Source organism: Morone saxatilis, unplaced genomic scaffold (assembly GCF_004916995.1).
Source record: "Morone saxatilis isolate NCDOM2014 unplaced genomic scaffold, NCSU_SB_2.0 Contig24, whole genome shotgun sequence".
In the NCBI taxonomy this organism is placed as follows: Eukaryota; Metazoa; Chordata; class Actinopteri; family Moronidae; genus Morone; species Morone saxatilis.
In genome coordinates this window covers 17,460,313-17,480,850 of record NW_023339807.1, presented here as the reverse complement: position 1 = coordinate 17,480,850, position 20,538 = coordinate 17,460,313, and the positions used below count along the sequence as shown (strand labels likewise).

The 20,538-nt window shown below is 40.7% G+C and overlaps 2 protein-coding genes across 4 annotated transcripts; one reads left to right on the top strand and one right to left on the bottom strand.

Annotated features, from left to right (window-relative positions):
* Positions 1 to 484: 484 nt before the first annotated feature.
* Positions 485 to 3,850, top strand: si:ch73-54f23.4 (zinc-binding protein A33). Of its 3 annotated transcripts, none has more exons than XM_035672665.1 (7): positions 485 to 626; positions 853 to 925; positions 1,131 to 1,226; positions 1,398 to 1,631; positions 2,302 to 2,324; positions 2,535 to 2,650; positions 2,732 to 3,850. In XM_035672665.1, exons 1-7 carry the CDS (start codon positions 607 to 609, stop codon positions 3,283 to 3,285), a joined length of 1,116 nt encoding a protein of 371 aa, XP_035528558.1. In that variant the 5' UTR covers positions 485 to 606; the 3' UTR covers positions 3,286 to 3,850. The 3 variants fall into 3 exon arrangements, with proteins under 3 accessions (XP_035528558.1, XP_035528560.1, XP_035528559.1); XM_035672667.1 differs by having other exon boundaries at positions 527 to 691; positions 827 to 925; XM_035672666.1 differs by having other exon boundaries at positions 528 to 691.
* A 382-nt stretch (positions 3,851 to 4,232) lies between these two features.
* Positions 4,233 to 20,510, bottom strand: si:dkeyp-77h1.4 (cadherin-related family member 5). The gene is made up of 11 exons (XM_035672601.1): positions 20,266 to 20,510; positions 15,375 to 15,440; positions 15,195 to 15,215; positions 14,795 to 15,070; positions 12,766 to 12,886; positions 12,439 to 12,614; positions 12,016 to 12,158; positions 11,346 to 11,493; positions 9,467 to 9,648; positions 9,281 to 9,373; positions 4,233 to 8,545 (listed from the first exon to the last, which is right to left on the bottom strand). Exons 2-11 carry the CDS (start codon positions 15,418 to 15,420, stop codon positions 7,847 to 7,849), a joined length of 1,905 nt encoding a protein of 634 aa, XP_035528494.1. The 5' UTR covers positions 15,421 to 15,440; positions 20,266 to 20,510; the 3' UTR covers positions 4,233 to 7,846.
* Positions 20,511 to 20,538: the final 28 nt, after the last annotated feature.

Here is a 20,538-nt window from a genome sequence, read left to right as displayed (position 1 = left end):
GGGGGGGGGGGGGGTATGTGTGTGGGTATGTGTGTGGGTATGTGTGTGAAGGTGATAGGGAGAGAGAGGCAGAGACAAAGATGGAGGTAGAGATATAAAAAGTATATATGTAGGGGACAGACCCACGGCTAGTTTAAAAGAAAGAGATTTGAGGCTGGGCAGTGTGATGCAGTATTCCCACAAGGACTGAGAGCAGTAATGCTGACTGTACGTTTAGAAACAGTGGCCCCCCTCTCAGATAATATGAAACCCTGCAGAGTGCAGATAGTAAACAGCGCCCTTTAATACAACAACCAAAGCAACCTCTGTAATAGCTCACAGTTGTCATACTAGATCTTCTAACACCCCCAGCCATTAGAGAGCCACCAATCAAAAATAAACATGCACTGGTCTCCCTACCAGGCAAAACAACTGCTGATATGAAACACAATATCTGACTGGCTGCCTCTCTCCACCGCCCGATTCTTCTTTGTTTCCAAAGACACTGGCAGACAGAAATAGACTCTTATGTGTCTGCTGCCATAAATCGCCGCAGCCAGCCAACCAGCCAGCCAGCAAGCCCTCCTGGCAGCTACAGTCATCTGCCTCCCCACCACTCCTCCTTTAATGGATCCATATATTCTCAAGTCAGGCTGTGGATACTGATCTGTGCTTGTCAATACCCTTTCTCTTGTTAATTTGCTGCGTGGATGTATGTCCTTGTTGCTCTATTACTATGACCGTAGTGTGTGTGTTTTTCTCTCTCTCCCTCTTGCTCTCTAGATTGTTGTGTTTTCATGTCTTTCCCCTTATGCTCCCTCCTTCACTTATGTTTCGCCTTCTCAAGAGTCTTCTTGGTTTCTGATTTTGCAGAACTGGAATGTACCAAAACCACACCAAAGACACCAACAACAACTGCAATAAACGACTTCTCTGTGCTCACAAGGTAAGCACCATGTTTTATGGTTTTCACCTGCTGCTGTATTTACAACAGTATGAGATACATTTTCACTCATAATGTGACTGATTTAAAAGTTCATATTTTATAGGCAAAGAAGCTCCATTTGCAAGGTATTAAATGAGAAACATTTCTGTTCCATGTGGGATTTTTTCCCAATTCTCTATCTCTGGTGTGTGTGTGTGTGTTACAGGAAAAGCTTATCCAGGCTATTAAAAGAATCAAGCACGAGGTAGATGAGTGCAGAGAAGCAGAGAGAGAGACTTACATAGAGTCAGTGGAAGTAGAGGTACTGTTGCTGAATTATTAATCCTTATCTTTTTCAAAAATACACCATCTTCAGACACAGTCATTCCAGTTTAACACAAAATAAATGAGTATATATTCATAACAATTCTGCTTTTTAGTCACACCTAGGCTGAATCGATAATTGCCCATCTTTTCCCTTCCAATTTTTCAGAGCAGTTTTGATGCTCTGGAACGAGAAATCAGAGCCGAGTTTCAGAACCTCCACCGTTTCCTGGATGAGGAGGAGTGTAAGGACCTGGAGCGACTGAAGAGGGAGAGACAGAAACAACTAAAGCAGCTGAAGGAAAGAGAGAAGAAAATAGCAGAGCAAGGGAAAGACCTGGAGAGAGCCATTACAGTGCTCAACAGCAAACTGGCTGAGGAGGACAGTCCTAAACTGCTCAAAGTGAGAAGGCACTTTCACTAAAAAGAGGAGATTACATCCAACTATCAATGAAGTTTGGCTTATCATTGGCTTGAATATACTGTAGCTATATAAAGCTGAGAAGTGGTAATGAGGATGATTTAAATTTGGAGGGTGAGATAATGTGTGAGTACAGAGGAGGAGGTGGAGAATAGTTTGGACTCCCTCCATAAAACATTCTGGAAACTTCTCTGCACAACAGCAGAGCCACACGCGGGTTTATCCAGGGTCACTGTAAGCATTCCCCTTGGCCTGGGACAAAACGTTACTCACCTTACTTATGACTTAAATAACTGTCTATAATTATTCCACCTGTTTGGATTCATTTGAGCTCAGAGCTGGAAACAGTGTGACTCTGCAGGTTTACATCAAAGAGACCCAATTGCAGAACTGCAGCGCAACCCCGTTAGCGGTTCCACGCCTCTTCATCTGCACTTATTTGATCAATTATGGACATTGATTGGCTAAACAGTTGACTTTGCAGGTCAAAATCAATTTCTCATTTAAATGTGAAAGGACTAAAGGCAGTCAGTGCATTGGTCAGCAAATAGGAATGGGCTGTGTAAGGCAGTCTGGCAGCTGGCCGTCCAAACACTGTTACAAGCATTAACCAATTACAACCAATTTTCTTAAACTGTTTCTTTCATTGCAGGAAATTCAAGATCTCATAAAAAGGCAAGTTTTCCCAAAGCGTGTAACGTAAACTAAATTTCTTTTACTGCCTCCACTGTTTCCACCACATCTCATTAATCTTGTGTGGATGCATGCTTGGCATTTGCTCTCATTTCTGCACATCAATCCATCTCCATAATCCTCACTGTGGTGTGTCTACCAGGTTGACACTCTACCATTCATCATTCCCCTCTTCCCATTTTGTCCAAACAGGTCTCAGGTCAGCTTTGTTCTTCCAGCAGAAGTGGACACTGAGGTTCGCTCCGGCCAGTTTGTGGGACCCATACAGTACAGGATATGGAAGCACATGAAAAGCTGCCTTTATCCAAGTATGTGCATATATGTCATTTGATACAACATATGGAAAACAACAACAGAACTCACCTTATTTCATCTCTATTTGACCACAGATATTACATCAGTGACTTTTGACCCTGAGACAGCCCACCCTAATCTGTCCCTGTCTGAGTCTTGCACCTCAGTGTGGTTTGATGAGTCGAAGGACACAAAGGATTGCCAGGTCAACCCACGACAGTTCCACTATTACTACTGTGTGTTGGGCCATCAGGGCTTTACCACAGGCCGACACTACTGGGAGGTTGAGGTGGGACATAAGACAGCATGGAGGTTGGGCGTGGCACAGGATGATGTCCCAAGAGGGGAGATGACTGCTAGTGGCACCTCCAATGGGCTCTGGACCCTGGCCCTGAAGAGTGGATCTATCGTGGCCTGCACCGACCCAAAGCCCACCAAGATCAACGTATCTGTCCGTCTTGTCCGCATCGGTGTGTTCTTAGACTGTGAAAAGGAGGAGGTGTCCTTCTATAACGCTGTTACCATGGCGCCAATCTACACCTTCTCTACGGGAACAGTCATGGGTCCTCTGTTCCCCTTCTATAATCCATGTGATACAGATGATGGAAGGAACACAGGAGCAATTAAGATCTTTCACCCATCACTATGATGAGGGGCTGTTCTCACCAGCTAGAACACTGATGGTCCATAGGGCAAAGTTTCCAATACAAATTTTATATTACTAGAATTATTATTAGATTTAGAGCTGAAATGATTAGTTAAAAAAAAATAATAGCAAGTCAATTGACATTAATTGGAAACTGTTCAATAAATGGCAAATTTTCAGGCAAAAATTGAAAATATTTGTCTTGTCCAATTTGTGGATTTGCTGCTTTTATCTTATGTGATAATGTGTATAATAAAGTGAATTTGGGGGGTTTGCAATAAAACAAGCCATTTGAAGATGTCATTTTCGAATTTTGGAAAATTGTAACTGACATTTTTTGCTATTTTCTTTCAAATTGTACAAACAAAATGATTCATTAAAAAAATTATTGGCAGATTTATTGATAATGAAGATAACTAAGTTGCGGCCCTAATTATAAATTGTACTTACAACTTACTGAAATAATGTTTAAAAAAATTCTGTGTGGCTGTTACTGTTTCTGTTTTTAATGTGCATCCTAAATCTGTACATGGTGAAATATGATGCTTCAAATAAATCTTGAGCTGATTATTATTATTATTATTATTAGAATTCAGCAAAACAAAGTATCAGGAAGGTTGTAATTTGCAACCAGCCTGGAGCTTCAGGGTCCATAGTGGGTGTTAACAGCATTATGATGTTACCTTTGGCCTGCTTATAAATATCTCTGTTGTGCCTGCTCTGCCATGATGTGTCCTGGCGAGGTTCTGGAAGCTCAAAACAAGGCAGTGGGATTAATGGCACGCGGGGGCCTGAAGGGTGAGAAAGTGACGTGTGACACAGAGCACAAATGATGGCTGACATTGAGTGAGATGAGTCACTGAGATGGGATGGACAGCTCTGAGACAGAACTGTCCTTCTGCAAGTTTGTTGCCCTGAGAATAGGAAAACAAAGACAACAGGACAGCAAATGCCATAATCACTTGTTTATTCTTAGTATTCCTTTAGACATGAAATAAAGAAAAAACTATTTTCTTTACAAAACATCTGTGTGAAGTGTTGTGCAAAAAGGGAGTACAGAGAGAACATGTGGGATGTCACACCACACCAAGGCCAGAACAGCAGAAGTTAACAGAGAGGATCAGGGCAGAGACAACTCACATAGTGCAACAAGTGCCAGTGATATTAAAAGTAGTGGTTTCTATTAGTGGGTTATCAGAGGTGGATATGGAACCAGAATCCCTCTGGCACCAGTAAGATGTAATAACTCCCACTAGACTGAGCCGTCTTTGAGATGCTGGTAATGTGTAAGCCACAGGCTCCTCCAGCCCACAACACATGATCTGCCTCTCTCACATCCCTACTCACTCTGAATAGCTTGGTATTACAATCACAGACAATATACAGTAGTGGTGGTACACGAAAAATGCTGTTTAAGCAGTCCCTCATCAATTGCTGACCACAACATAACACCCTCACTTACATATAGAGCACGCTCAGCATTCGTTATTCTACTCGGAATCATCCGGAAAAAACACTTTCTTCATTTTTTTTACAATATGTCACATATCTCCTACACATTAGCATAGCATAGGCCAGTCAGTGGTATCACTTTGTTCCGTCAGGTGTGCAAACAGCTTTTGACATCTGTGAATACACTACCTATCAACAAAAAGGTGCCATCAGGAGTGTCAGGTAATAACTATCCAAAATACTTTTTAGGCACTAAACAAAGACAGAGAGTCACTCAAATATCTCAAAGTTACAATATCTTTTACAATGTTTTGTGGCTTTAAACACATTCACACTCATGATTTAAACACAGCACTTGTTTTTTTCACATTGCAAGACGATTTAAGCAGGCACATGAGTACCTTACTCACAACAGATGGAGAAGCACACGTAAAGTACAGCTGTTTCATACTGTACAAACTGCCTATGCATAGACTCAGCACACACAAACACTCAAACAGTCATAAATCACTCACACTCATACATTATGTGCATCGCAGGCATACACACCTAAACACAGAAATCCCACACACACACACACACACGACAGCCACATTAAAACATCACTCCTCTGGTCACACACACAGATACCACTTTAAGACAGTAAAAGCCTGTTTTTCAGAACATGTTGTGGGCATGCTGCAATCGATGCTTTAAGTGACATAGGTTAAACATTTTAATACATGTAAATACTGTGAGAGCGACTGTATGCTGTGAGTATCATCAGGTTGGAATGGCAATAACAGCTGATAACTGATCTTAAAAGATCTAATATAGTCTTGATGGATTTATACAATATTTGGTTGTTAAATTAGTTCAAGACGTTAGTGAATATTAGTGTTTATAGAATATAGTAATGTATGTGTATATATATATATATATATTGGATTTAATGTTGGTGAGAAATTTTAATTAGTTTTCTTCTTTATTACTAAGTATAATACAACAACCTTTCTATACACTAAAAACATTCAGCCTTAACGGGGTTAAACTGGCGTACACATGCAATATTTACAAGGCTGGAATGTGTGTGTCGAGTTTGTGTGTCTGTGTGTGCGTGTGTGTGTGTGTGTGTGTGTGTATATATATACATGTATAAAGACTATTTTTAGTATTGCCAAGTGGGTTTGTTGTTCCTTCAAAGATCCAGACTAGAAATGAGGCATATAGAGTGTTTTACACGTTCTACATTGGAATGCCTTTGTCCATGTGTAATACATCTGACCATCTGATACTGTTTGTCCAACATTGATGCCCTTTGATTGTTTTGTTTGTTTTAGTTTATACATTACATGTATTGATCTTTGTATTAAATCTGACATCTAAACCTATTTTGTCATATGGCTTTTTAAAAGGCTGACACATTGCCTGATATTAATCTGCTTGTAAGAAAAATCTATTAGTCAGGAAAGGTACCAAGAAAAGCCAGTTGGTCGTATAGTAAATGGATCTACTTGTTACAGTCTTCCTACATTTCACTGATCATTTGATTGAATTTTCATGGCGGTAATGTTGTGCTTTTCTCAAAAGTCAAAAATATTTTTGTTGTTTTCAGTTTACCAGAGCTGGACTTTCACTGGTTTTCCAGTGGTCAGTTAAAACACGAGGTAGAGACATGCAATTTGTAACACTAAAATGTATCTGCACACCTCCTCTGCACCATACAAGACTTTCAACTAAGATTAATTTGTGTTGATTTAACATCTCTGGACAGACGTTGCTGTGAAATTGATAAAGGCCTTTCTTGGGAATATTTGGGAGCCATTAAGCATGCTAGGCGTAAATGTTCAAGCATTTGACAAATTTTAGAGGGCTTTAGAGAGAAAAACAAATCAAAAAAAGGGGGTATAATTTATGTCAAAGGCCATGTACAGTTAAAAATAATGCCCAGCAAACAAAAGGAGAGAAAACAGGAAGGAAAGAAGGGGGTCGAGGAAGGAATGACAGACAAAAGGAAAGCCTGAAAGTAGACAAAGAAGGAAAATGAAAGAAAAAGCAAAGAAACAAGAAAGCATGTTCTAACTATTTGAACTTACCAGCCCCTTTATCCAGTAATTCACCTTGGGAAAGCCCAACGTACAGCAGAAACGCAGAGGTCCCATTAAGTGTCTGGAGTTTTTGTCGGCATGAGCTTCCTACTAAACTTTAGGAATGATGGGATTTTTATAGAGCCACAGGGAAATCCAGATCAAAGACAGTAAAGTGGTTGATCCAGACTTGAGGGATCAGTCTGCAAAACACATTTTAATCATTTGAGATATCCACTGGGAGTCTGAATCTGAATCTCAGAGATTATACATAGTTGGGTTAGTATTATTAGTATGTTTTCTTGTGTGGTTAAAGTTATGCAAAACTAATAATTTTTTTAATATGTGATAATGTATTGCACATGTTTCTGAAGCCAAAGGACTGGCACAAGCGTATAACATCCACATTTAAGCTATGTACAAAATGCCGACAACAAAGTGTTGTCTTTGTGATCAAAAGGGCTTTCATTTTGTGTCCAATCAAAAGACCACACATTTTAGTAGGTCTGAGATGACATTGGCTGAAATTTTCATGCAGTTTGTCTGTTTTTATCCACATGCTGATAGAGGAACGAGCATTCAGATGGAAAACAATGGTTAGTTAAGGTCAAATAAGGAATTCTAGTGTAATGAAATGTTGTAAACCTTTCTGGCTACCTCATTATGTTAGAAAATACCTTATGTGGAGTTTTGCAAAGGAACTCTGCAAAGGATTTCATTTGCAGTCTGACACTTTTACTGCAAAGTTAAAAAATTAGGCGACAAGGTGTATACAACTAAAATGTTTAACAATCAACAAGCCACATTTGTTGTGTGGAGTTTTTCTGAATCATAAAGTCTCAAAGGTTTTTGTGTTAGATTTAAAGTAAGGTGAGATACTGTTATCAAGGTAATACTGTGTTCAGGCATTAGACATGTTAAACCGAAGTCCTCGCCCCAGTTTCAGTGGTTTCTTTATTATTTGGTAGGGGGTGTTCGATTGTCTACAGTGGTGGTAGATGGAGAAAATCTGTGGTGTTTCCCTTGAATTTTTGCAGGGGCAGTTCTCAGGTGGTGGTGGTTGAATCCTCAGCCACAGTGCCATCTTTGCTGGCCTCCATTGCGGCACCACTGGATTTCAGCTCCACTTCAGGGGTTTTAGGGGGAGCTGCTTTTGGAACAGCGCCTCCGATAATATCAGCGTGATCTGGGCTTGGTTTGGAATCCGGACCTGGCTCAGGTGTACCGTTGGTAATAGGTTCTGGTGTGGTTGGTTTAGGGGGCTCAGGTGTGGGAGTCAGGGCACTCTTAATTTCAGGTGTTGGAGTGGTTGCTTTAGGAACAGCTGGTTTAGGTTCTGGGCTTGGGCTGGGAGCAGGCTTTGGATCCGCTGGACTCAGACCAGCCTTGGGCTCAGGGCTCGGGGCTGGGCTGAGCTTAACATCTGCTGGTTTGGACACATCCAACTTTCCTTCTATTGGTTGATCAGGGGTTTTCTTGGTCTCGGGTGCTGGGCAGGCTTCAGTTTCAGCTACTGGACTGGACTTAATTTCCATAGCCGGTGGAGCGCTTGGCTGGGACTCAGCAGCAGATGGAGGACTTGGTTTTGTTTCAGGGGCAACAGAGATGGTTACAGCCACAGACTCAGAGATTGGATCAGGGGCATCAGTGTCAGTGTCCAGCGGGAGGGCGGTGTTGAAGCCAACACCAGAGTCACTGGTCTCTAGGTTATCGACCCCAACCTCTTTAGAGGAAACCTCCAGACCCTGGGTTCAAGCAGACAACAAGTTTATTTGTATAGCGCTGTTCAACAACAGGACCATTCAGTGCTTTACAGAAGGCATACAATACACAACGTACAAGGCAATATAAAGGGATCATACAAATCAGATTTTAAAAGAGTCAAATAAAATGGAAGATAATAATTAGGTAAAAACGGAATAAAACAGGAGAATAAAAGTCACAGCGCAGCTACAATGCAGTGCAAGATAGGAATGAACGGTCCCAAATTTAATTTCATAAAAGGCAGTGGCAAACAGAAAAGGTTTAAGCCTTGATTTAAAAGAACTGAGGGTTGGAGCAGACCTCAGGTTTTCTGGGAGTTTGTTGCAGATATGTACTGCATAAAAACTGAATGCTGCTTCTCCGTGTTTAGTTTTGGGGACATCAAGCAGACCTGTCCCAGAAGACCTGAGAGGTCTGAACAGTTCATAACATAGCAGCAGATCAGAGATGTTATTTAGCCCTAAATCATTCACTGCTTCATAAACCAATAGTAATATTATAAAATCAATTATTTGTCACACAGGAAGCCACTGCAAAGATCCGAGACCTGGACTGATGTGATCCACTTTGTTGATCTTAGTGAGGACTCTAGCAGCAGCAGCGTTCTGAACATGCTGCAGCTGTCTGAACGCAGGAAACATCATAAAAATTATTATTATTATCAAAACCTCTCAAAGACTCAGTTTGAAGAATATAAATCAATCCCATATTCTTACTTTAATGTCCACCTCGGTGCTCTGAGATTTTTCTGTATTGTCTGCCTGGGAATGCTTGGAGTCCTCACTGAGTTTGGTGATGTTCTTGACCACCTGTGAAGATGCACACCAAACAATAGTCCTGCATTATATCATCATACACATCATCATCATCATCATCATCACACTGTCAGTTGATCCTCCAACCTGTCTGAAGGCATCTCCTTCATCCTCTTTGCCAGCATTCTGGGCAATTTTCTCCAGTGCAGCAGCCCTCTTGGCCCTCTTCTTCACTTTGATCAGGCAGGACAGCAGACAAACCAGCAGAAGGAAAACCAGCAGGCCCAATAGGGCAATAATGGCCACATACAGTGACTCCAGCTTGTAGGCTGCATGGAGGCATGTTGGGAAAGCAGAGAGAAGGACAAGAGTGGGGGAGTAAATATTTCAACTGACCTTTCATTCATGTGTTGAAATTCCAGACCATGAATACAGTAGACAAAACAAAGGGCTTGTTCTTCCTTTGTAGTTACAAAACAGTTATTCTGACCCAATTATTTTTCGATACCATCAGCCAGAGGTGGGAGTAAGTCACACATGTGCAAGTCTCAAGCAAATCTCATGTCTTAACCTTCAAGTCTCAAGCAAGTCCCAAGTCATTTTTGTGAGAGTCGAGTCAAGTCAAGTCAAGTCATAGCTCTAGTTAAGCAAGTTCACAAGTCAAGTATAGACAATGAATAAGCTGGAGGACAACCGTCTTAACTTGCTGGTAGCTCAATGTTTATTGCTGTATCCATTACATACATAGGTAACATTGCAATTAAAATATCTTTTTATCAAATAATTAAAGATGTGTAACACTGACATGTGTCCGATTGGATTTCTAATAAGCTGTCATCCTATATTCTCATTAAATTACAGCCTGTCAGCTGTTATTTTGACATATACAGATGGTGGTAGTAAATCACCCATAGACTATATTAGGTAAATGAGCATATGAATAATGTCACTGTCTGTCACACATACATAGAGTTGCAATGAGCTTCCAAGAACCCCCCTAGGAAAGGTAGGCTATGTTGATCACTAGTACATTGGTTCCAAGTGCAGACTAAGATTTCTTTAGATCGATTAGTCGATTAGTCCTTGTTATTTTGCATTTATTTTTCACTACTATTTAAAAATGAACAAACAGAAGATGGCATCATTTTCAGAAGATGAACTCTGTGCATCTGTCTTTTCACAGTTGTGAATACTAATACCAAGTTTTTTTCTTTGTTTAAATATCTTACAATTAATGATTAATCAAATAATAGGTGCATCCCACATATAGATCTACCACCTGGACCTGAAGTGGAGCTTAACGTATTCGTGTAATATCCCTTCATGAGCATTACGATGCTGTCTGATTTAATATCTCTACGACCTTCATATTATTGATGATCGTCGGTCTTGTTGGTAGAATCTCTTTTTGGCTATATGTAACTTTTGGATTCTACTGGTCACTCCTTCACAGGTTGATACGGATCAGCATTTTAATCCCCTTGGGGAATCAAGGCCTGTTGCGTAAAAGGGTGTGTATGTGCGTTAAGGGTGAGTTGGACGACGAGAGTGTGCGCGCTCGTATGCAGGAGTTTGTGGTTGGAAAAGTTCTCTGAAAACATTTTTATACTTTGGGAATCAGGTTGCCGTGTCTCTCGCTCCGGTCTCCACTCTAAACGCTGCAGGTCAGTGATGGGTGCGTCACCTTGGTTAGATTACAGTTGTTTGCCAGGTTCGCCCCCATGCAACAGGAAGACATCATGATCGAACAAAAATATATATTTTTGCTATATCAACAATATTAATAAGAAGCAATGACTTGTCGATCAATTTCATGCAATTCTACAGTCACCTTTTCTCAAAGTCTTATTGATCTGAAGTCAAACCAGTCAAGCTTTCATCACTGTTAATCAAGCCAAGTCCTCAATCTGGCGACTTAAGTCTGACTCGAGTCAAGTCACTCGACTCGAGTCCCCCATCTCTGCCATCAGCAGCTATCACAGCAATGTAAATCTGATAGTTTTCAACCATTCATCGCCATCCTTACGTTGTACTCCCAGGTGGATGCTGGCCACAGTGAACCCCAGTATGTCGGTAATTTTGAACTGGCCCACATCTGCACCCTTGACCTGATCCAGATAAACCAATGAACCCTCCATAGAGAGACGGTCCCCAAAACCCAGATCCTCTCGGGCCTAGTATGAAAAGACATTTATACCATTAACTTAAATAAACTGAACAGCAAAGATACATATAACATTAATGAATGATGCAATAGAGAAAATAACCATAAGAACCAACCATAACCTACAATTATTTGATGTAAAATGCACAACTACTGTTTGGCATATGAACGTTTGTGTATTTTCCAAATGGGGTTTAATAGTGTAATATGGTACTAAACTGTCATATAAAGAATATAGTATACAAAGTTTCCCCCAGGAAATTATTTAGCTAAGGTGGTAAGATCATTGTTTAAGGTTAATGTTATATTTAAGTGTATTAATTTCTTATGATGTCAGTCTACGTGGTCTTTGTATCAGAAGGGGCTGGCCCACCACTATAAAACACTGCTGGAAACCAAAGTATATGTTTTGTAGCTAAATATATTAAATCTATTATTAATATATACAAAGGCACATTGTACATTTCATAATATATATACAGTACAACAATACACACACACAATATGCAGTACAAGTATAAGAGACAGTTACGGTTGTAAATTCTCCCTTGTCCAGTAGCAGATGGGGTGTGTTGTCATTCTCTGGACTGTAGTAGAGGTGGACCAAGGAGCTGTTGAGTATCAGGTCGATCTTCAGTCTTTTACCATACGGCAGGGTTACAAAGTGTTGGTGCTCTGGGACACAGACAGACAGACAGACAGAAGAGGGAAGGACACACAAAAAAATACATTGTCACTCCTGACAGGCTCATGGATAATCTAAAATGCATAAGCCTGCTAGAGCCCATTAATGCTTGGGTCTTTAAAAAGCCATTATGCCAAACAAGAGAAGCGTTGCAGAAAGGAACTAGAAAGGAAACAACAACATCCTGATGGAAGGCGCTGGTCGGTTAAAACAGGTCAAGCATGAAAGAGGGAAAAAAAATTTATGACCTGTCCTCATTTATGCTCTCACCTCTGACGTTGAGACACACTTTCCTTTGGATATCACCTTCGCCATCCCTGACAGTGTAGCTACCTTCATCTGCGCCTGTAACAGCACTGAGGGTGACACGGCGCTCATTGACACTGATTCGACCCTGGTAGCCCTCCCTGGTTATCCCTGTGCTGGTCAGCAGCACCAGAGCAGGTCTGCAAGAGGAAAAGTCAAACAGGATGAACTTTGCTCAACCTTTTCTTGCTAAATATGAGACACACTGTCGCAGTGCATGTACATCATGGCAAAAAATGCCATTACAGATTCTCTTGGGTTAAAATATCAGTGTCATTTTGTTGACTCTACCTAGATGTCTGGTTGGCCTCCACAGAGCTGGGTCTGTACTCCAGGGTGATGGGGGGAGTCACCCCTGACAGTTGAATATGGTAGTTGTCTCCATATTTAATGATCTGCTCGTTGGAGCAATCTAGAAGGTAAAAGCATGGTGGTAAACAGTTTGTTTGAGTAAAAGGAAGCAATGAGGTTAATTACAGTAGGCAGGACATTGCCTGACATTTGAGTAGAGAGAGAGTTTATTTGCTTCGGGTGAAGAAAGAAATGATGGAAATAGAGATTAAAGTGAGGGAAAGGACATACAGAGGTGAAGGAGTGAGGAAGATGGAGGAAGGGGGAATGGCTTGACAGATGTGGCAAAAGGGCGACAGATTGCAGAGAAAGGAGCACTGATCCAAAAATATCAGGGTAGCTGAAATGAAAGGGTAGGGATACAAACCAAAAAGAGGGAAAGACAGTAAAGACAAGATAAAGACAGGAAAACAGCAGGGATGGAAGGAGAGAGGAGTGGGTTAGTGGTTAAAGAGCTGCATAATTACTGCCTGGCAGCTCCGGCATGCTCTCACACATATGCACACAAACACACACACCTCTTCATCACCTCACAACACATTACTGCCTCCATATGGCACATCTCCACATACTGCTACGCTACACTTGCCTTTATCCATGCTGGGTTTGAGCTCACTCCTCCCTCTGCGTTTTTGAATCGCTCCATCCTCCTTTCACGTTTGTGTGTGTGTGCGTGTTTGTGTGTCTAATCTCATCAGAATTATTAGTCAGAGTCCAAAGTCAACACTGCTGCAACTCGTAACGCTCTGAGGACAAACATGATGTGTGACTGAGAGGTTTATTTGGCTGCTGACTGCATTAAAGCAGGAGAAATGTCAGCTCCTACACTACCCTAACTCTGACTCCAGATCAGATATAACAGGCTTATTCTTTGTCCTGGAGTTGTGGCTTTGGTGTCATCCAGTGGTGGAGGAAGTACTAGTAAAGTAAAAGTTACAATACCATAATGTGAATAAATCACAGCATTGAAAGTATTACTTTATTAGTTATCATACAGAAGTATTTAATTCAGAGAACTGGCCCTTGTGAGTGTTGTAGTGTTAAATATCATAAATCATAAATGTATGTATTATGTGTATTGTACATGTGTAAGCAGCATTTTACTATGGTAATTTGTCGAAGATGGGTTAATTTTGTATACTTTTGGGAAGTTTTATCCATAACAATGTATTATAATTTAGGCAAGTCAAATACACAAAAATATATTGCATCTGAGGAAGTACAGTACTTGAGTAAATGTAGCCTACTACTACTACTGCTTTGCAAATATTGCATCAAGGCAAAAACAAAAGAAAATGATTGGCCAATGCACTATTATACTATAACCTAAATATGTACACTACCAACTATATATTTTAGATCTAAAATGTTATTCTGCTGGTCTGTATTGTATTGAATGTGAAATGTATAGTTGCATTAATAGACAAAATCACTAATACATTTATAGTTTATTATGTTGATTTGTAACTTGTACTTTGTAGACCATTTAGTATCATAGCTGAGGTAATGCAAAGGGAACTTGTACTAGTATTGTATAAGAAAGTTTAATTTTAAGAATTTGAGTCTTCCAGCTGATTGTAAATTAGAGTTTGGGATAAAAATTCAGATTTTTCCTGTGAGAGTGTAACATGTTAGTTGAGGCTATGCTTTAATACCGTTCCTAATGTATCATACAACAAAATGTATAATTGTTATCTGTTCATCAGCCCCTCAGTAATCACAAGTAAGTATCACATTATATTTAAGTTTTTATGCTAATTACATTGTTATCACATTATTTGTATTTTCACTCATTTGTAGATTTGGCTAGTACTTTTATATCTCAAGTTGTTTGTATTAACCCATTGTATGTCTGTACTGTATTTTGATGTTCAGGAACCCAGGAACACTAGAGGCATATACGTGTGCTTTTAATGAGGATCCTTAAATAAACAATAAACAGCAACAATACACTCATGTCATCCAGTACCTCGGACTATAAGCGTAATGTGTCTGATGTCCTCTGGATTGTCTGGACTTTTCACAGTGTACACGCCCTCGTCTCCCTCACCGACAGCGTCTACAATGAGGTGGCTGAGCTGCTTGTTGAGTTTGGCCCGATTGTTGACCACCATTTCATCCCGCATCAGAACCACATTGCCCGACCGTGGATTAGACCGGTTCTGAAATATGACCTCCCACTTGAGCGAGGGCAGCAGAATGTGGAAGTCCTCCCCGTGGAACAAGGTCATGGAGTCCTCATTGACTGGATTATACAATGGAAAGAGAAAGGAAGAAGCACTGATAAACACATAAGAGGGCAAGAAAAGTTCATAATGTATAATTGATGAGTGATGAAATCAGTACTGCACTGGTACACTAACTCTTACCTTTCACAGGGGCAGAAAGAGCTGTAAACAAAGAAGAAAAAAGACAAATAAAAAGGGGTTTTCTAAACAAATAATACAGTATGGTGAGCTGACCGCCAGACTACTGTACACTGACGTGGAAAAAGATACAATATCCACATAATACTAGAGGGAACAGCATCACTATTTTTCTTAACATACCTGTGGTGAGCAGAAAGCTGACGGCGATCACACTGACTGTCACCATCCTGGCTGATTCTTTTGTGCCTAGAAAGAAAAAAGGAAGACGTATGTGTTTAGAGAAATTCAACATAATTGGCAACATTTCTTAAATACATATCACTATTTTTTTTACTTTAACCTGTTAGGTGTCCTTTACAGTCTCTCTTATATTTTTGCATGTATGCAGGTGACAGATATTGCTTGACCCTGTTTCACAGTGAAACTGGTGTATGACATCATCCCTGGATGATGTCACCCTATGATGACTGAAGCATCCATTGAGGTACAAAACTGAAACTGAAAATGTGGTTTATTGTTTTTTATTTTGCATTCTTCGGAAGCAGGCGGTATTTTTTAATAAGAAAGGAAAGTATGCCTCTGTACTAAAAATCACAAGATTTGGAGTAGGTATAGTTGTTGTTCAATATTAGCTGGAAATACAATTACAACCATCTGGCTCAAATCCTAAATTCAGATCACCCACAAAATGTTAAAAATTATTCCTTGGATAATGGGGGTCTGTTAATTTGCTATTTCCTGCTGACATGTAAGCACAAACACTCACAAACACGCCTTCCAAACAGATGTAAAATTAAGTTTAGAAAAGAGAAAAGTGTCAGCAGCCATTTAACAATAAATTGAAACATTATTCTTAAGTGCTCCTTCATTCAGTAATGTCACTGACAGTAATATAAAGTATAACATGTTCTTTGCAGGATAAATCTCTCATTACAAACAAAAACAAGGATAAATATAATTTCCACAAGACACTGTGATGGTTTCTGAGATGAATCCTGATTAATTGCAGCACTGAGGGGATATTGATGATGTGACCAGCTTTCTTCTGCTTGAGACAGAGGCAACACATCGAGGGGTTGGACCAAAAGAAACTTTCCTGTGGTTTAATTTACAAAGCCCAGGAGGGGAGCGGGAGGAAACACCTGCAGTGCTCACAGTCAGACAGTGCAGCAGCGAAGTGGCATCCAGTCAAGGTTATCTATATGTCACAAATATGTCCTAATAAAGGATAACAAAGGTTATAATTGAATGAATATGCTTCATTATTCATACAAAACAGTGTCTACATTCAACGCCCATATTCTTTCTTTCTTTTTCTGTCTTTCTTTCTTTCTTTCTTTCTTTCTTTTGTCTTATCCTGTATATGTTCTTGAAGGTGCATTAAGAATTCAATTAGGCTATCTAATCACACTAACAATCTAAAAAACCTCCCCTGAAGATCTTTGAGAATCTTGCAGTCCCTGTAAATTCAATTTATCTGCCATTGCCTGGAGGTTATTATTGGACTTCAGACATAAAAAAACAGCCTGTGGTGCAACTTTTGTGGAGAAAACCAATGACTATGTCATTATAACTTAATAGAATACCTGAGCCTAATCTAAAATGCTTAGATTTATGGGTCAGAGTGTTGTTTAAAGGCGATAGCAACAAGGGATTTATGTCTTAAAGAAGTCCTTTCCTGTGTATGCATGTGCATGTTTACCAGGGCCACCTGGCTTTGGATCACTGTCAAGGATTGTCTATTGATTATGTGCCTGAATTTAACGTAGAATAATTCATGAATCTCAAGATAATTCAAGTCGTGGGGATCTGAGCAACGACCTGCCTGAGTTTCCAACAGGAAATGTCCAGAACAAGAAGGGCTGCAGAGTGAACCTGTTTTCCCTCAAGACTCTTTCTGAGAAGAATCGTGATTAATTGCAACACTGAGGGGATTATAATGATGTGAAGCTGCCTCTGCTGCACTGAGGCATCTGAGGCAACACATCAAGAGAGTTTGTGCAAAAGAGATTGTGCTGCTGTTTTCTTTTACAAGCCCAGGAGGGGACTGGGAGGGAACACCTGCAGTGCTCACAGTCACACTTTGCAGCAGCTAATAAACATGCAGTAAAGATTAAAGTGTCTCATTGTAACACAGGAGACATCATAAGACATGCCATTCCTGCTGGAAATGACGAGGCATTAAGCCATCTTCACACTGTGTGCAAGCTTGTGTTTGCACCTCTGTATGTCTGCCACCTGTCTGTCTTTTCGTATAATATGAACACAGTTTTAAAGACTAACAGCAGAGAGGCCCTCGTCTCTGTTTCTTTGATGAAAATAATTAACATTTCACAGTGTCAGTATCTGAAACCAAAATTGTTGTTTCACAGAAAGGCCTAATAAAACCCTCTGCACTGTGGCTGCCACATCCGCGTGCCACACTCTGGGCAGAAAGCCTAAAAGCCCACTGATTTTATTGTATTTGAAACAAAATATGAAACAAAGCTACGTCACACAGAACAGTGTCTCTTGGCAAACAAATCTTTAATCTTTGTCCTTTTGTAGAGTCATCAATATAACTCAAATTACACTGTAATTTTATTACTGCAGTCCCCATGATTGTCTCGGGAATTTTTGCCTTCTTCTCAGGCTTTGAACCCACATTTGAGGCCACTGCAACAAGCACTGATCGTAACTCCCGACTAAAAAACTGACTTGACCCCTGTAGCCGTCAGCATTTAATTAATACAGCGATCTGAGATGTAGGATTGGTTGGCTCTAAAGGAAAGCGAAAAGGGAACGTGTCCATCTGTTTGTCACAGCAGTAGGCCTTGTGGAGTCACCATAGCCAATCTGGTGTTTCGCAAGATCTGTGGAGCAAGAAATCTAAAATCTTCCACCTCATTTCTGTGTAATTTGAGCAACTGACGCCACGTCAGGGTCCGCCTCAGTGAGCACAAACATGCAAGCACATGAAAACACTATAAGCAATAAGCTATATTATATTCACACACTGTCCTTTGGGCTGTAAATCATGAACAAATGTGCCATCTGCTATCCTTCCCTGACTCGCTCTGCCTTCACTTAGCATCACTCAGTCTTTATTGTACCTCCACTCTTTCCTTCTGCTTTTCTTCCATTTTCTAACTTCTGTCACCATTCTCACGTCTTCAAGTGTTACTTTCTACCACCACCACAATCCTGTTCAAGTCTCTCTCTCCTCTTCTGCTGCCTTCCTTAACTTTCTATAGCTCTGCTTTGACAGCTCTGTATCATCTCTCGATTTTGTTTCCACCACATTTTGTCTCCTCAGCATGACTCCTCTCAACCCGAATGGTCTGCTCGCTATCTTGAGACATCAATCTCTCTCATTTCCCATTTTCTTTGCATTTCTCTCAGGATCTCTTTCTCTTTTTATTATGTCTCTTTCATCCTCTCCTCCTCCTTATCTTATATAATCCAAGCCAGTGCATCCCACTCTGAAATCAAAGCCTGTGCCTGTGTTCCTTCTAACTCCAAACTCTCTACTTACTGGAAGGACAGACAGGTCTTTGTCCACAGGCTTTAAAGAGGCGGAAATGCATTCAATGACTGCAGATGTGGGGACCCTACAAAGCATACTCTGTGCCTTTACCCTTCATCATTTCTCTTTCATTTTCACTTTACTCTTTTTCTTTGCACATGTGATGAGAAGCAATGGCTTTACATGGGGTGAGGTCCCTCTGACGATGAGGAGGCATGCTAGAAGTGAGCTTAGACACACACACACATGCACATACAGTACTGTTCCTTCTTCTCACAGCACCAGACATTTATAAATCATGAGGCATCAGAAAGAAAAAAAAAGAACTGCTGCATCATGTGACACATTGTGAAAATGGCTGAATGTTTACTTGGTGCACCACTTTCAACACTTTCAAACAAATATGGGGTTTCCCTTTGCAGAAATTAAGTAGATTCACAATTTCCATGAAGCATCCCAAATTTCTCCAACCCATATCATGCTTCAGACAGAGATGATGCGGGGAAAATCTCGTCTAGACGGAATCCAAATACAGAATTTCCAAAGTTTATCTTTGATAAGAAGCCTGCAGCAGCTGACAACCTATTTCCCACCAAAGCTGGCTGCAGTGAACTAAAGGATAAGACAGGTTTTCACCATATTGCTTGCACCTGTCAGATTCATTAAAATCAGTGGACATGAGGGAGGAGCAGGGGTGGAGGGGTGGTAGAGCTGCATGCAGTATTGACAGACACACTAAGATAAGAGCACATAAGATATGAAATTTTGCTTTGTGTGTTCCACGATTACACTACAGACATTGCTCTCATGTGCCTCGGCCTTCATGCAGCTCTGGCCACAGTCCATGAGCAGCAGCACAGTGCAGGCGGAGGCAACACATCCAGAGAGCCTTCAGGCTACAGCCTCCTCTCAGATAATGGATGCTATTAGGCTTTTAGATGTTACCTGTACAAAACATTTGGCATTTTCGACCATATAACTTCCTTATATGAGGAGAAAGGTAGGCTCTGAAGAATGAAATATAGCATATAATTTTCTAATCACAATAATAATGGTAGTAGTGATAATATATTTCATTTCTTCAATTAAGGTGGACTAATGACCGGCATCGACTCATCATACCTGTTTTATATTTAATCTCTTTACATATGTATGAAATGAAGAAACATCTGACACCATCTTACATCCTACAAAATAAAAACTGCATTGGATTTTTGACCACCTGAATCCCATCAGGATAGATCAGGATAAATGAATTAACATAAAATAGCCACTGAGGGCGAAGCCGGCTTCCATCCCAGGACCGTTCAGCCAGTAAAACGAGGATGGACATATTTTCACACCTTTCCTCACTGACACTATAATGTGTTAGTTGGTGATTAAAAAAAAAAAACCCTCACAGCTCAAAGTCTAATCTGTCACCTCCGGGGCTGGGATAGCCGATAAGCGCATCAACCCAAAAACTGCAGAATTTAACCCGTCACGCACCAGTCAAATGTAGGACACGCACCCGCACATGCATGTTAGGTAAAGAGGGAAAAAAAAACACCTCTGCAGCTCACCTACCTTTAATTGGCCGGCTGGAGCTGCGGTGCAGTCAGCGGAGATGTGAGGATGCCTGTTCAGAGGTGAATAACTGCGCGGATGTTGCCTGTTTTCTCCCTCGTCGTCTCCCTCCCTCTCAACCTCGTCCCCCTCAAGAGCAGCACTTCACGACTCGGGCTCAACATTTGGAAGATGTTCAGAATATGTCGGGCTCTGCTCGCTCTCGGAGCCACTCGACTCATGTCGGGAAAAACCGGCCACCTATCGCCCCCCAAAAGACACCTACGGTCATCT